General features: G+C 34.5%; 1 protein-coding gene across 1 annotated transcript in view; it reads right to left on the bottom strand.

Moving 5' to 3' along the window:
* STAG1 (STAG1 cohesin complex component) overlaps positions 1 to 14,401 on the bottom strand; it is a 418,973-nt gene that overhangs the window by 88,505 nt on the left and 316,067 nt on the right. Inside the window, exons 11-14 of the mRNA XM_024746228.1 lie at positions 14,126 to 14,224; positions 13,535 to 13,614; positions 7,002 to 7,109; positions 3,931 to 4,045 (exon numbers count right to left, since the gene is read on the bottom strand). Coding sequence (XP_024601996.1) covers positions 3,931 to 4,045; positions 7,002 to 7,109; positions 13,535 to 13,614; positions 14,126 to 14,224 — 402 coding nt within the window. The remainder of the gene's footprint in view (positions 1 to 3,930; positions 4,046 to 7,001; positions 7,110 to 13,534; positions 13,615 to 14,125; positions 14,225 to 14,401) is intronic.

The following is a 14,401-nucleotide window of genomic DNA, read 5'->3' as shown; positions in this document are numbered from 1 at the left end:
TGGGAGGGAGATGCAAGAGGGAGGGGATATGGGGATATATGTATATTTATAGCTGATTCACTTTGTTATACAGCAGAAACGAACACAACATTGTAAAGCAATTATACCCCAATAAAGATGTTAAAAAAAAAAAAAAGGATCCGCCCTCCCATGCAGGCGACACGGGTTCGAGACCTGGTTTGGGAAGCTCCCACATGCCACGGCGCAACTAAGCCCGTGCGCCACAACTACTGAAGACCTTGTGCCTGGAGCCCGTGCTCCGCGACAAGAGAAGCCCCTGCTCAATGCAACTAGAGAAAGCCTGCGGCAGCAACGAAGACACAATGCAGCCATAAAGAAACAAATAAATAAAATAAATTTATTTTTTTTAAAAAAAGGATCTGGAACCCTAACAACAACACAAAAGTTTACTTTCTAAACGCAGTTTTTTGTAACATAATTTCATAAAAGCAGCATGAAAATCAGGCATTTGCAAGCATTCTTTGTACTCCTTGGGAATTAGATGAATAAAAAAGGTAGCTCATTAATGGAGAAAGAGTCATTGTACAGCAAACAGATAATCAGAATTATATTAAAATTTATGTATAAATTATATAACATAAATTAAAATTATATTTATTGTCTAGGTGAACTTTACATTGCTATATCTAAGTATAATTTATTTTATAGGGTGTCCTCTAATCCCGTATATAACAAACTAATCTCATTTTCCTGGTGACTTTATTTACAATTTTCTGGGTGTGTTACCATTTATCTTTAATTGGCTTCAAGGTTGCTCATAAATATTTTACCTCATGTTTTTTCTGCCCTGCTCACTTCTCTGTCGAATAGTTAAATACACTAAAGGAGTTCACTGTATAATGGAATCTTATATTTATTCCTTTTATGGAAAATCATTTACAGTGCAAATAACCATTCCAAATTATTAAGCCTAAAATTTCTAAATACTGTTATATTGGCTTTTATTCTCTGCAGAAGCAGAGCCAGTTATTGGTGAAGCTTGAAGAACATATTAAAAAAGAACCCCCAAAAGTTAATACTCTGGGGAAATTTCCTGGTTATATCAATAATATGTCTGTTAACTTTCTGTCTTAAATTACTGTCATAATGCACCTCATCATTCCATATGCCTAGCAGGACAGTTACCGTACTTCTAGATTGTCCAGAAATGTTCTGGGTTATGATTAGTGCTTTGGAATAATTATTAATAGCATCCTTGTCACTCTGAAAAGCAGCACAGTTTGTACAGGAAGTATTATGGTCACACTACATATAGGGAAATATGGACTCATCACATGCAAGTACCATTTATCCTACTATATGGCATGTATCTCAAATACACAAGGTATTTTTTCACTTGAAACCAATGACTACTAAAAAGGAAAGAAAAACTAGTTTAGGCAGATCTCTTAATCTCCATCATTTCACCTATAATTCCCATATAAAAGAGGACTACTACTCCATGGACTACAAACCTCTCTCAATTCAACATTTTAGAATTCTATTACTAAAATGTTACTATTTAACATCCTAGTAAAACAAAGGAATAGGAATGATTTTCAATTCAGTTAATTCTAGTTAACTGATCAGTAATCATCTATAAGCTGGACTTATTCTACTTTATGATTTCTAAGGTCTCTTTCAATTCAACTTTTTATGAGTCTAAAATATTACTGAAACACACATTACAGTAAAACAAGAGGAATTCAGAATAAGACAATCAGAATCCCACCGTATTGTAAGAATATGGCTTTAATAAGCATTCAGCTCCAGGTGTACACAAGAAACCCTTAAGTATGATTTGCAGTTGTTTTTGCAGCTGACAAGAATGCCACAGAGGAGAACTGGGAAATATATTTTAATGTTCTTATAACACTTTAGTAAACAGCAGCAAACACACGGAACAGCAGTACCATTTGAAATATAGAGCAGTAATACACATCACAAATTATTGCTTTATATAGAAGATGAAACTGTGTAAAACTAACTACTTATGGATTTTAATATATCAAAAAGTAAAGTCCTTGGGCTTTCAGAGATCTAAAACATTTTCTTTCAATTAATAATCAAGTTAAAGTAGCCTGATCATCATATTCCCTAAACTTTTCAGCAGTTTAAATAGTATATATGTGTCTCATCCCTATCAAATTTTGAAATTACTGTTGCTGTTAAAGTCAAATTTTTAAATATGACTTGATTGTTGCAAAATACTTTTAATCCCATTTCTTTAAAGCCTAAAGGGCTAAAGATTTAATTTGAATCATCTACCACAAGTGGGATATTTATTAAGTACTTAGTGTTTTACCTTAAACATTCACAAACATCTGTATTTTACTCCATAATATATCCATACTTGCTTTGTTAAGAAAATAATGTTTTAAACCCTTGCTATGGAAAGTGTGGTCCCTGGACTTCTGGTCCAGAAGCATAAACATCACCTAGGAGCTTGTTAGAAAGGTAGCATCTCAGACCCCAACCCAGAGCTACTGAATCAGAACTGGCATTTTAACAAGATCCCACGTAATCTGTATACACATTTAAAACACTGTTCTTAAATTCTTAAACACGTCCTTTACTCAAACGCAACTCTCCAACTGGTTTTGTTTCTGACTTTATTCTTTCTCTATCTGTTCCCAACTCACTTAAAAGATACCGGGAATTCCTTCACCACTTTACCACTTTTCCGGCTTTGCTTTGCCCGAACGCCACTCTTTCCACTGAGTAAGTTCTTACATCTCTCTCTGATTTTAATTTTCTTATAGACTGCCTGTTTGTCTCTCTATTCCTCATTCCTACAGGGTTTCTCCAGCACTTTCAAACTTGAGCATACAGTCTCAAGTTTTTCTTCTTCCTGGACATTCCAATACAAACCAAAAATACTCTTTCCCCAAGTAAAGTTCAGGGTCCTAGATTTCCAGATTTTTGCCACCTTTTTTGCAACTCTGTTCCCACTCACTTATAAGCCAACAAGTTTGTTCATTCAGGGGGTCTTTAGGTTTAGTTTGCCATTCCCCCAATGTCATACCAGCAGTAGGAAATACAGTTCTAATATCAAAGAACATTTAAGTGGGCAAAACAAAGTTCACTTGCGCAAACAGATTTAGATAGATAATATGTTATGGATGTTAACTGTTTAATTGATAAACTGACATGGAAATGTCACATGGAATTACTACTATGGATTTGTACAACTACTAATTTACATCTAAATTCATATTTTTCTTTCTCCTTAAATAACATAATTTTCAAACAAGATAAAACTAATGGTTTTAATAGCCTGACAATGTTCATGAACTGTTTAAATAATATAATGTGGTTTTTTTTGGCCATGTCACACAGCTTGCAGGATCTTAGTTCCCTGACCAGGGATTGAACCTGGGCCTTCGGCAGTGAAACCACGGAGTCCTAACCGCAGAACTGCCAGGGAATTCCCTAAATAATATAATTTAAAAGCCATGGGCAAAAATTCAAGAAAAAAAAAAGCAACAATAAAAAGTATGTAGTATTACAATGCAATACTATAAAACTTAAAAAATTGCTAGCCTATATTCAGTGTTAATCCGCACCTGCATACATATTCCCACAAAAGGTAGAGTACTGATTCCATAATCATAAAATCAAATCCATGGAGGCAGGGAATTCCCTGGTGGTCCCAGTGGTTAGGATGCAGGCTTTCACTGCCGTGGACCCTGGATCAATCCCCGGTTGGGGAACTAAGGTCCCACAAGTCACATGGCACAGCCAAAAAAAAAACCAGAAAAAAAACAAAACAAAACAAAGAAAATATCCATGGAGTCAGATTTGTAAGAAACAGGCTTGTCTTCATTTGATTAAAAAATATCGTTAATTACAATGAATTAAACAATTTTATTTAAAATGTAATCTAATGTTAAAACAAAAACAAAATAAAGAATTATGTTAAAAATTTACCTCACTTTCAAGAAAGAAAAGAACCAGCATCCTAATAAGGTTCCCATTTGGACTGTTCCTCCCCCTCCTCTTTGCTAATGCTTCTTCTGCTTGTGGGTCGTGTCTGCTAAATAGCCTGGAAATAAGTAACAAAACAAGAACTTTACAAATTTACATGGATATGAATTTTAGTCTTTTCCTTCAATGTATAAATTATTTCAGTGTTAAAAGAAGAAAACAGTATTAGAGATCAGGTTACTGATTTGTTTCAACACAAGTATGTAACTGATGTTTTTATAGGTCAAAAAAGTGGTTAGATCTGAACAATTTCATACAGTTCAACTATACATAAAGTGTAAAAGAAAGCTTTTTTTACTGATGGCTAATCAATGTTCAAATCTTTATGAAAAACAAACTTTTTATTCTCTATGATAGATACTAAAGTATGTAATTTTAAATAGAGTTCTATTTTCTTAAATATCCATTTTACAGTCATGTAATTATAGAATTTAACCAAAGGTTCCAGCAATAATGGTAAAAATTCAGACTTTTAATCATGATTTACTTCTTCCACTATCTTCTGTTTACTAACCTATTACCTAGAAACAGTATTCAACAACCCAACAGTATTGAGTAAAATGAAAGAAACATTAAATTTATAAAAACGCTACTTAGTGGCAAAACTTCTAGAATACGGCAAAGAAATGACCTGAAAATTTTAATTTCCTAAGAAGACTTATTCTAACAAAACTTAAGGACTACTCAAGGTGCCTTACTCCCAGGTATTGCTCCAGGTAAAAGGGATATAATACTGAACAAAGAAAAAATCCCTATTCTCATTGAGCTCTCACTCTAGTGGTTGGAGATAAACAGTAGATCAGTATATACCACCTCAGGTGTTACAAGGAAATACAACGGTCTAGGAATAGGAATATAGAGTGCTAGTTTAGACATGGAAGTCATAGTAGGCCTCTCAGATGAGAGGCTAAATAATTGAATTAAATAAGAAAAACTTCATGTGACATAAAATATAAACCAATTTCAAGCAGAAAATGAGTATTGAGAAACAGTATTTTTGGAGGGAAGGGGAAAGTATATGGTGGGGGTATAGAAGACTAGAGTATTATCTTGAAGCTATATCTGCACAGATATCAGACTGGTTTAAAAGAAAGCTTATTTGGGTGGCTTTCAGAGGTGGGGGGCAAATGGAAAATATGAGGGTCCTTTACACTAAAATGTACAAATTTAAATAACTGCATTCACTGTATATAAGGCACTGAGTAATTGGCTTAATTTTTCTAATATTAAAATGTAGAATTTTCAATGACATTAAAACATTCATTTCAGATACATTTTACCATTTTTTGGATGCTTGGTATAGCTTAATACACTAGACTAAAAAACAGACTAAGTCTATGTGCATGCACACATTTTTTTTTTTTTAAACTTTATCGTGGAATTCTGGGGCTAGTCTACAGTTTACTTGTTAAGATTTTAACAGATCACAATATTAAATGGTGGGAAAATGCTGAAAGAGTTCATTAAGAATCAAAGTTCTCAAACTGAATATTTTCAGGGCAGGGGCATAAAACAAGCTTATGAAGTGAAGCTTTCATTTGCATAGGAATTGACTTCTTTTTCACAAAGAAATAAAAAATAATGGCAGCTTACATTTGTCAATTTTTACGTAAAATATTATAATTTAAAATTCTTTAGCAAGTGTTTCAAACTTACAAAAACACAATACAAATAAAATTAAATATATCCAAAGGCTCTTTCTGATTACAGTGCTGCCAGTTTATGGCCTCTATTCTGTAGCTGACCAGCCTTTTTAGCCTATCTTTTCTTTGAAACTATAGAAGTAATAATTCTTTCTAAAAAAACACAAAGCTTTTTGAAAAGTTAAGTAGAGAATAGAGTAGAATTTATTACTAGAATACAATAAAAAAGGAAGGGAAGACTACAGTATACCCTTGATATTTGTGATAGACAACACCTCAAGAAAAATATGGAAATAGCATTATTCTTTATTAGCCAATGATGTCAGAGTCACTGGCAAAGTCAATATCGTATTTTAAAAGTCATGCCTAAAAATTCTGACTTTCTTCCTCACTTTCATTACCAGCATGCCCTACTAGCCAGCTTCCTTCTTAAAGATTTTTCACATAGAAACAACTTTTTCTCACTTTGAGAGGTACCATTAAGTAAAGAGCAGTTTGTGGCTGCAGCACTGAACTGCTGATGCTGGATGGAGGGCCAGGCCTGCTCATTATCAAAGTTAATCATCCATGTACAACAGTTGCCCAGTGCATGATTTACATCTGTGCTTAGCATAGTTACAAATCACAACATGTAATGGACTTCTGGGTTCACCTGTCAAAGTCACTAAGTTAAATCTATGAACAAAAACGAAAACAAAGCAAAACATCCCCTTGCCCAAGAATATGTTTACATTTTAAGAATGAATTAATCTACTAATAAATTATGTAACATATACAGTAGACCATGATCAAAAATATATTTCATAAGAATGTTTAATTATATTCATAAACTCTCACTAGCGCTATGCTTTGTCAAAAAAATAGATGAGATTTTGCTTTTAAACTGTAACTGCATATATAATTTTTAGCATCATTATGGATTACTGATTAAAATAATCCTCATCCTGACAGAACGGAGAAAAATGAAAATTTGGGAGGCGTTTTGAGGATATTTAAATTACCAATGTTGAGAAGATGAGAACTCAGAATTTTAAAAGGGAAAAAAATTTGGTGAAATAAAATATCAGTTACTTATGGGAGTCTTTATAAACTTCAAGCACTTCTCCTTTCTCCACTCACACACCTAAGCTGACTAGCTGAGAACCATCCTTTTAGATTTCAGGCCAAAGGAATATATCACAAGGGACATCATTCTCAGGGATGTGATTCATGATGTGCACGTAGGTGTGAGAATATTATAACCCCCAGAACTTGGGGCAATGGCCACTTCTAGCACTGTTTTCAGTCACTATTACTTTCTTTCATTAACTGTAAAACAACGACAAAACAACATATGAAAGTGGAACCTGGTTTCAAAGAGAATTAACTCACTTTTTGTGAAGGAATTCTCCAGCTGCCACAGCAACAGGGCGATGTGCTGAGTATACCAAGTGGTAAACATTTTCACAGTCTTCATTGGAAAGAGCTTCTTCACTTCCACTGAAAAATTCAGAAAGTAACACTGAGCCAAAAATATTTACTGTCAGTTCTACCTTGATTAACATTTTGTAAGGTTCTTTATAAAAGCTCAAGCATGCTGACTTTATTTTCCTCTCTTTTTAGTCTGACTTTGAAAATAATATTTCTCTTTAACTATAAAAGACACTTAATTGTTATATAAAATTCAGAAACTACAGATAACACAAGAAAATAAAATGTCCACATTTCTTCCCATACACACCTATGGACAATGAGTATTAGTACCTTGGGATATATATTAGCCCAGTTTAGCTCAGTTTCTTTAAATGTGCATAAGATTTTTGTTAATAGGCACTGGTCATATATTTGCCCCTGTTTTACAGAGTTAAATTATTATTGTACTATGTAACTCTTTCCAGAATTGTCTATTTTAAATTATAGTTTATCATAATATTTACAATACTATTTAGTCTTCTTTCTATGTAAAATGGATTCACTAGTCATAACCACTCCTCTATTAACACAAATTTCCCACCTTTCTATTCATGTATTCTTAAAGTTTGAACCTTTTCTTGGTTTGCTGGAATGTATCTTTAAGTATTTTTTTCCCAAAGAGGGAACATCTATTTCCTGATTATTAACATGATTAAAAATGTCTGACAGGGTTATAGATTAATGACTAGATGACTACAGAATTCTTGGGCTATACAGGTTCTTGACAAGATGTAGGGGTATAAATTCATTCTCTGGAGATGCCTAGAGGTTAGGAGGAGATCGAGGGATCTGACAAATATAAATTAGAATGACCTTTGCAGCAGAATAAGGTAGCTGCATCATAGTATAAGGGAGAAACTTTAGTTCTGAATGAAAAAGAGCTGAATATCAAGGATGGGAGACAGAAGCATTTTTTAAAGTACACTTTTTTCCCCCTCTCAACAAGGCCTAAGTTTTAACCTCTTCACTTAATTACATGTATATCATCAACTCAATTAGCTAATACCCTCAGGATAAAGTTAAACTCATAGGAAAAAAAATTTAACAAGATATCTCAGTAATCTAAGCTCATAAGTGAAAGGAAAGTAATCTATACCAAAAGAAGAATTAACAGATGCAGAGAAAAAGAATTTAAAGATGGTATAACAGGATGTTAAAGGTGACTTAACTTGTTGTTTTGGGGAAGTGCTGGTAGAGAGTCCACAAGCCAAGAAAAATAAGGCCAGATCATTTCATGCAATGCTATAAGAGACTGGAGAGTTAGTTTTGGGAACCTTAGCTCATTTCTCACCGAAATAATATATAAGTAGACATTAGGAGATTGAGCAATATAATGAGTAGAAATCCATACTTCTTCCATGTTTCCTTTAGGCCAGATATGGAATACTTAAAGGGAGCCAGCCTGGATAGTTTTAAAAGACATTTTGCCCAACAAGACCACCTAAAGGGCAAGCAACTCAAACAGAGGAAACCTGAAAGTCAGGCGCTGAGTCACACAGTAAATAGCCAGAGGAGGCACTGTCCACTCTGGGGAACTTCCCATTGTCATAAATACCTAGAGTGGGGATGAGACAGGAGGGAAAGGGACAGGACACAAAAAGCTAGATAATGAAGAAGGGGAGCAGCTGTTGGGATGCTAAGATAGGCTAGAACCAGCTCAAACCAAGGTGGCTTTGAGAATAGTTGGGTCACTGACCTTTAGCTAATTATACCTTCATTGAAATACTAAAAATCACTCCCTCTTACACCATGACAGTTCCGAGGAGGACCATAAAAGTTCAAAAACTAGGCAGTGGTCCAATTCTTGGGAAATCCCCACCCTTCACCAAAATAGCAAGAATATTCCTCTCACTCAGCCTATGAAATTACTTAACCCATAAAAACCTATGACCCCATGCCCCTGGGCAGATCTCACCTTCCCAGAAGACCCTGTGCCCTGGAGCCACTCTTGCCTTCTAAGACAGACCTCATTCTGCTTATGGAATGTGTATCTCTCTAAATAAACTTGCTTTCCCTTTACTATGGTTCACTCCGGAATTCCTTCCTGTGGGAAGCCAAGGACCCTCACTTGGAGGTCCATCCTAAGGACTTCTGTGGGTTCCAGGATGACATCTCCCTCTCCTGCAAAAGGGAGAGCTCTCTGAGGAATCCATAGAAGGACCAATGTACCTAATGAATTATTAGGTCACTTGACACAGCTGGAGGGCCATAACTATACTTTTATATAAGACATGATTTGCCCTTATTTCCTCCAATGAAAACATAGAAAAAAACCTTAAAAATAGACTTTTGAAACTAGCCAAACCATTTTCTAAATTCATGATGAAAGTATGATTTTTTTTAGCCAAACAAGGTCTTAGATGGTTTGAAAATACTTTTTAAGGAAGTAAACTAGCCTGAAAAGACAATACTGGAGGAGTCTACGAGAGAATTACTCTTCCTTGGAAGTAAGGGAAGAAGTAATATCAAAGCAAAGTTTACTCTTGTCTAAATGAGCAATTACTGAAACTAAATAAAAAAAGGAAGCAAAAAAACCCAAAAAAGGGTAAAAAAGTAATCCTTAACAATAGATTTTAAACTCTAGACAATTCCGATGAAAAATACAAGTGGTTGGAATGTGGGTATTTTTTGTTCAAGGGAAAGACATTGATAAGCTTGTGAAATTTACAAGTAAACTATAACTAGGGGGCATAATAATTTAAAATAGAATTGAAAAGGAAAAAATTCTTCATAAATGACAAGGAAGAATGAGATGTAAGGATAAAGTGAATATTATCAGAAGATGTACAAATCATGAATAGAGAGGTACTGATCTATATACTCTGAAGTATACCAAGCAACAACCGAAAAGGAAAGACAAGTGAACAATAGTAGTTCAAGACTTTAACACATCCTTCTGAAAAAGTAGACAAAAATAAGCAAAGGTATAGATAATTTGAATGACACTAAATAAATTCAAAGTAATAAATATAAATAACTATATACACAACACAGATATGTATTGTTTCTAAACATACTTAGAAAATTCAGAAAATTGACCAAAGTACTCAGAACACATTCTCAAATAATACAATAAAATAGAAAGAACAGCTTTAACCAATCTGATCTAGGGAGAACAAAAATTACTACTGAATAATTTTGATTTAAACTGAAAATCATAAAGGTAATCAAAATACTTAATATTGTCTATGAAAATATTCTATGTCCAAATTTTTAGGAGACTAGTAAAGTAGTACTTAAAGGTATATTTGTTACTTTAAATACGATTGTTCAAAAACAAGAAAGAAATAGCTAAAAGAAGCTAGTTCTTTGAAAAGAACAGTAGGATGAACAAACCTCTGCCGTGACTCATCAAGAAGAGGATACAAATAAAATGAACGATGCAAATAACAAAAGAAATAATAAAGTTTTATGAATAAAAATATCATAAGCTATCAAACAATAAAGTTGAAAATTGTGATAAAACTGATATACTATAAAAATCATATGAAAAGCCAAAATTATTACAAGAGGAAATAACGGTTAACTTAGATGGATAACCACTGAAGAAGTAGAAATGGTAATCAAAGACCTTTCTCTCAAAAGAAACTTAAAACTGACATGGCTTTAACAAAAGAATTCTCTCAAAATTTCAAGGAGGAATTAATCTGTCATAGCAAATTTATTTCAGAACAGGAAAACGGTGAGCAACTACTGAAGATATTTTACAAACAGTATATATCTTGATTTCAAAGTTGGGTAAGGAACAGAAAAAATTATGTCAAATTTACACACAACACAGATGTGAAAATCCTAAATAGGATATTAAATATAACATTGCATTTAAGCAAAATACAATGAAAACAAATATGTTCAAACAGGATTTATTCTAGAAATGCATGGGTGTAAATTACCATTAGACAAATCTAATGGCTCAACATTAGATTTGTTGGCTTTGATATTATTTCTTCCCTTACTTCCAAGGAAGAGTAATTCTAAAGGCTCAACAATGTATGAAAGGAAAATCCCAGAAAACTGAGAATACAAAAGAACTTCTATCATATCAAAAACCTATCTCAGAAATAACTTTAGATGCCTTCCTAGAACAAGAACAAAAAAAATCCACTATCAGTGATACTTTCATAGTGTTCAAAGTCCTGGCTAATGGAAGTAGACAAGAGAATGAAACAAAGTTTTAAGGTTAGAAAAGGAGAAGACAGAACTGAAATTGTTTGCAGATCATATAATAATCTACGTAGTAAATTCAATACAATCAAACTGTCAACATGGATAAAAGTTCTAATAGGCTGCACATAAAAGACCAACATAAAAATTAAATGTTTCCTTGCCTTAGCAATAACTAAGTAGAAAATATTTTTAACACTAAATACTAATCAAATAACAATAAAACAATAAAAACATACAGTATTTAAGAATTAACCTAGTAAATAATGTACGATACCTCTAGGAAAAAATTAAAAAAAAATTTAAACCTTATATAAAAGACCTAATGAGATCTAAATAAAGCATTACAATACATAATTGTAAAAGATTCCATTCTCTCCTAAATTTTTTATAAAATTAAATGCAGTTCTTTGTTTTGGCCATGCTGTGCAGCCTATGGGATCTTAGGTGCCCCAACCAGGGATCGAACCCGTGCCCCCTGCAATGGAAGCATGGAGTCTTAACCACTGGACCGCCAGGGAAGTCCCTAAATGGAGTTCTAATATTTAAACTCCCAACCAAAGTTTCTGAGGAATTAGACAAAAGTACTTTAAAAATTCATAAAGAAGAAAAAACAAATCCACAAGTAGCTAAGTGGATTTTAAAAAGAAAGGCAAAGAAGAAGGAACAAACCACTAAGAGGCCATATTTATAACATACAACATATACTAGAGTATAAAGCCACAATAACAAAGAATATGGTAGTGGAGCAGAAAGAGGTAAAAAGAGATCAAAACAACAACAGACCCTAGCATACATGATGTTTGGTGTATGACAGATAAAGCCTCACAAAGCGGGGAGGGGAGGATTTGTAATGACTTTGCCGGCACTTGCATTCTCTCACATAGATTCTTCCTAGTTTTTAGTCAAAGCTCTATAGATGAAACTAACTATTCCTATTTTAAAATCTCTATCATATTAATGACACAATTTAAATGCCTTATTTCCTTTCTCCTACTTCTATACCATTCCAAAGAAGCCTATTTGAAAAACCTATCCCTTTGAAGCCTTCTCTCTCTTCAAACAGAAGTATGTTACTTCTCTGATACTGCATAAAAGAACTTTTATGTAAAGAAAGTAGACAATATTCAAAATAAAAAACAAAGAGAAAACAAAACATTTTGTTTCAAACCTAACCTTAAAATGTGAAAGTAAAACCTAAAGTGATAAGAATATATATTAGGGTTATATATGCGAAGTACATCAATAATGCTGGGAAAAAACATTAATATATTAGCAGAGGGGGGACCTTGAAGATGGCGGAAGAGTAAGACGCAGAGATCGCCTTCCTCCCCACAAATACACCAGAAATACATCTACACGTGGAACAACTCCTACAGAACACCTACTGAAGGCTGGCAGAAGACCTCAGACCTCCCAAAAGGCAAGAAACTCCCCACGTACCTGGGTAGGGCAAAAGAAAAAAAGAAAAAACAGAGACAAAAGAATAAGGACGGCACCTGCACCAGTGAGAGGGAGCTGTGAAGGAGGAAAAGTTTCCACACACTAGGAAGCCCCTCTGCGGGCGGAGACTGCGGGAGGCGGAGGGGGGAGCTTCGGTACCGCGGAGTAGTGCACAGCGACGGGTGCAGAGGGCAAAGCGGGCAGATTCCTGCACAGAGGATCGGTGCCAACCGGCACTCACCAGCCCGAGAGGCTTGCCTGCTCACCAGCCGGGGCGGGCGGGGCTACGAGCTGAGGCTCGGGTTTCGGTTTTGGACGGAGCTCAGGGAGAGGACTGGGGTTGGCGGCTTGAACATACTCCGAAGGGGTTAGTGTACCACGACTAGCCGGGAGGGAGTTCGGGGAAAAGCCTGCACCTGCCGAAGAGGCAAGAGACTTTTTCTTCCCTCTTTGTTTCCTGGTGCGCGAGGAGAGGGGTTTAAAAGAGATACACACTAACAAACGTAGTAAGGTAGATAGCTGGGGGGAAGCAGCCGCAAGGCACAGGGATATTAGCTCGGTGCTTTGTGACAGCCTGGAGGGGTGGGATAGGGAGAGTGGGAGGGAGGGAGACGCAAGAGGGAAGACATATGGGAACATATGTATATGTATAGCTGATTCACTTTGTTATAAAGCAGAAACTAACACACCATTGTAAAGCAATTATACCCCAATAAAGATGTTTTAAAAAAAAATAAAATAAAATAAAACTAACAGTAAAAATTTCTTCCCTTATGAACAATAAAAATCTTCCTGACTTTAAAAAATATATATATTAGCAGATTAAATTAAAATATTATACTTACTGAAGTATCAGAGTAACCAATCGAATAGCTTCCACAGCAACATCATATTCCTTATCAAGTGTCATTGATACAATGCGATCCTGAAGAAAAGTTATACATCAAACCAACCATGAACAGAAAGTAAGTGGAGACAGATCTGAGGTAATGTCTTTGGGGGAGTTCATGGAAGACTAATGATAGATTAGTCTAATGATGATTAGATTAAATGGAAAGCTTTACTCTTGAAACCATATTATCATAGTCCTATGCACACACCAGGAGGTGTTATAAATGTTTATAATATAAAATCTTTTTCATCAACTGGCATTCTCTAACAGAGACAAACCTACCTTGCAAAATTAATATAACTATAAAAAGCTGTCTATGAAAAAAATCTTATTTTAAGCAGGTGAGCCTATTGAAGGTAATGAATAAGAACTCACGTTGGTAATATCTTTTGTAAAGCAGAGATTCATCTATTTAATACAGGTTCATTTAAAGAATATGCAGTAAAGAATATGACCTAAACACTTGTTATGGTAATGTCATTTGCTAAACTAGCTAAAACGAGCATTTTTAAAGTGAAAAAGGAAATACGCTAAGCATTCTTACCTTGAATCGGTTAGTGAATAGCTCCAATTTGGGGAATAATTCTCTATTGGTATACAGACTTTGTAGAGCTTTCAAACACTTCAGCCTGACTTCTCCTTGCTTCAGAAATACAAACAAAAACACAACAGAAGCAGTCAATTCTATGCCACAAAAGTTGAAAAGATTTTCAAGTCTATATGAAGACTAAAGTCATTTTCAGCTTAATCATTCAATTTACTTCATATTGTAATTCAACATAAGGTGGAACCAAGCAATTCTATTTGCACTTACATTTAA

The sequence above is a fragment of the Neophocaena asiaeorientalis genome, unplaced genomic scaffold (assembly GCF_003031525.2).
Source record: "Neophocaena asiaeorientalis asiaeorientalis breed wild unplaced genomic scaffold, Neophocaena_asiaeorientalis_V1.1 scaffold437, whole genome shotgun sequence".
Classification (NCBI taxonomy): Eukaryota; Metazoa; Chordata; class Mammalia; order Artiodactyla; family Phocoenidae; genus Neophocaena; species Neophocaena asiaeorientalis.
Note: the sequence above shows the minus strand (reverse complement) of the source record. Positions and strands in the feature narration are given on the sequence as shown.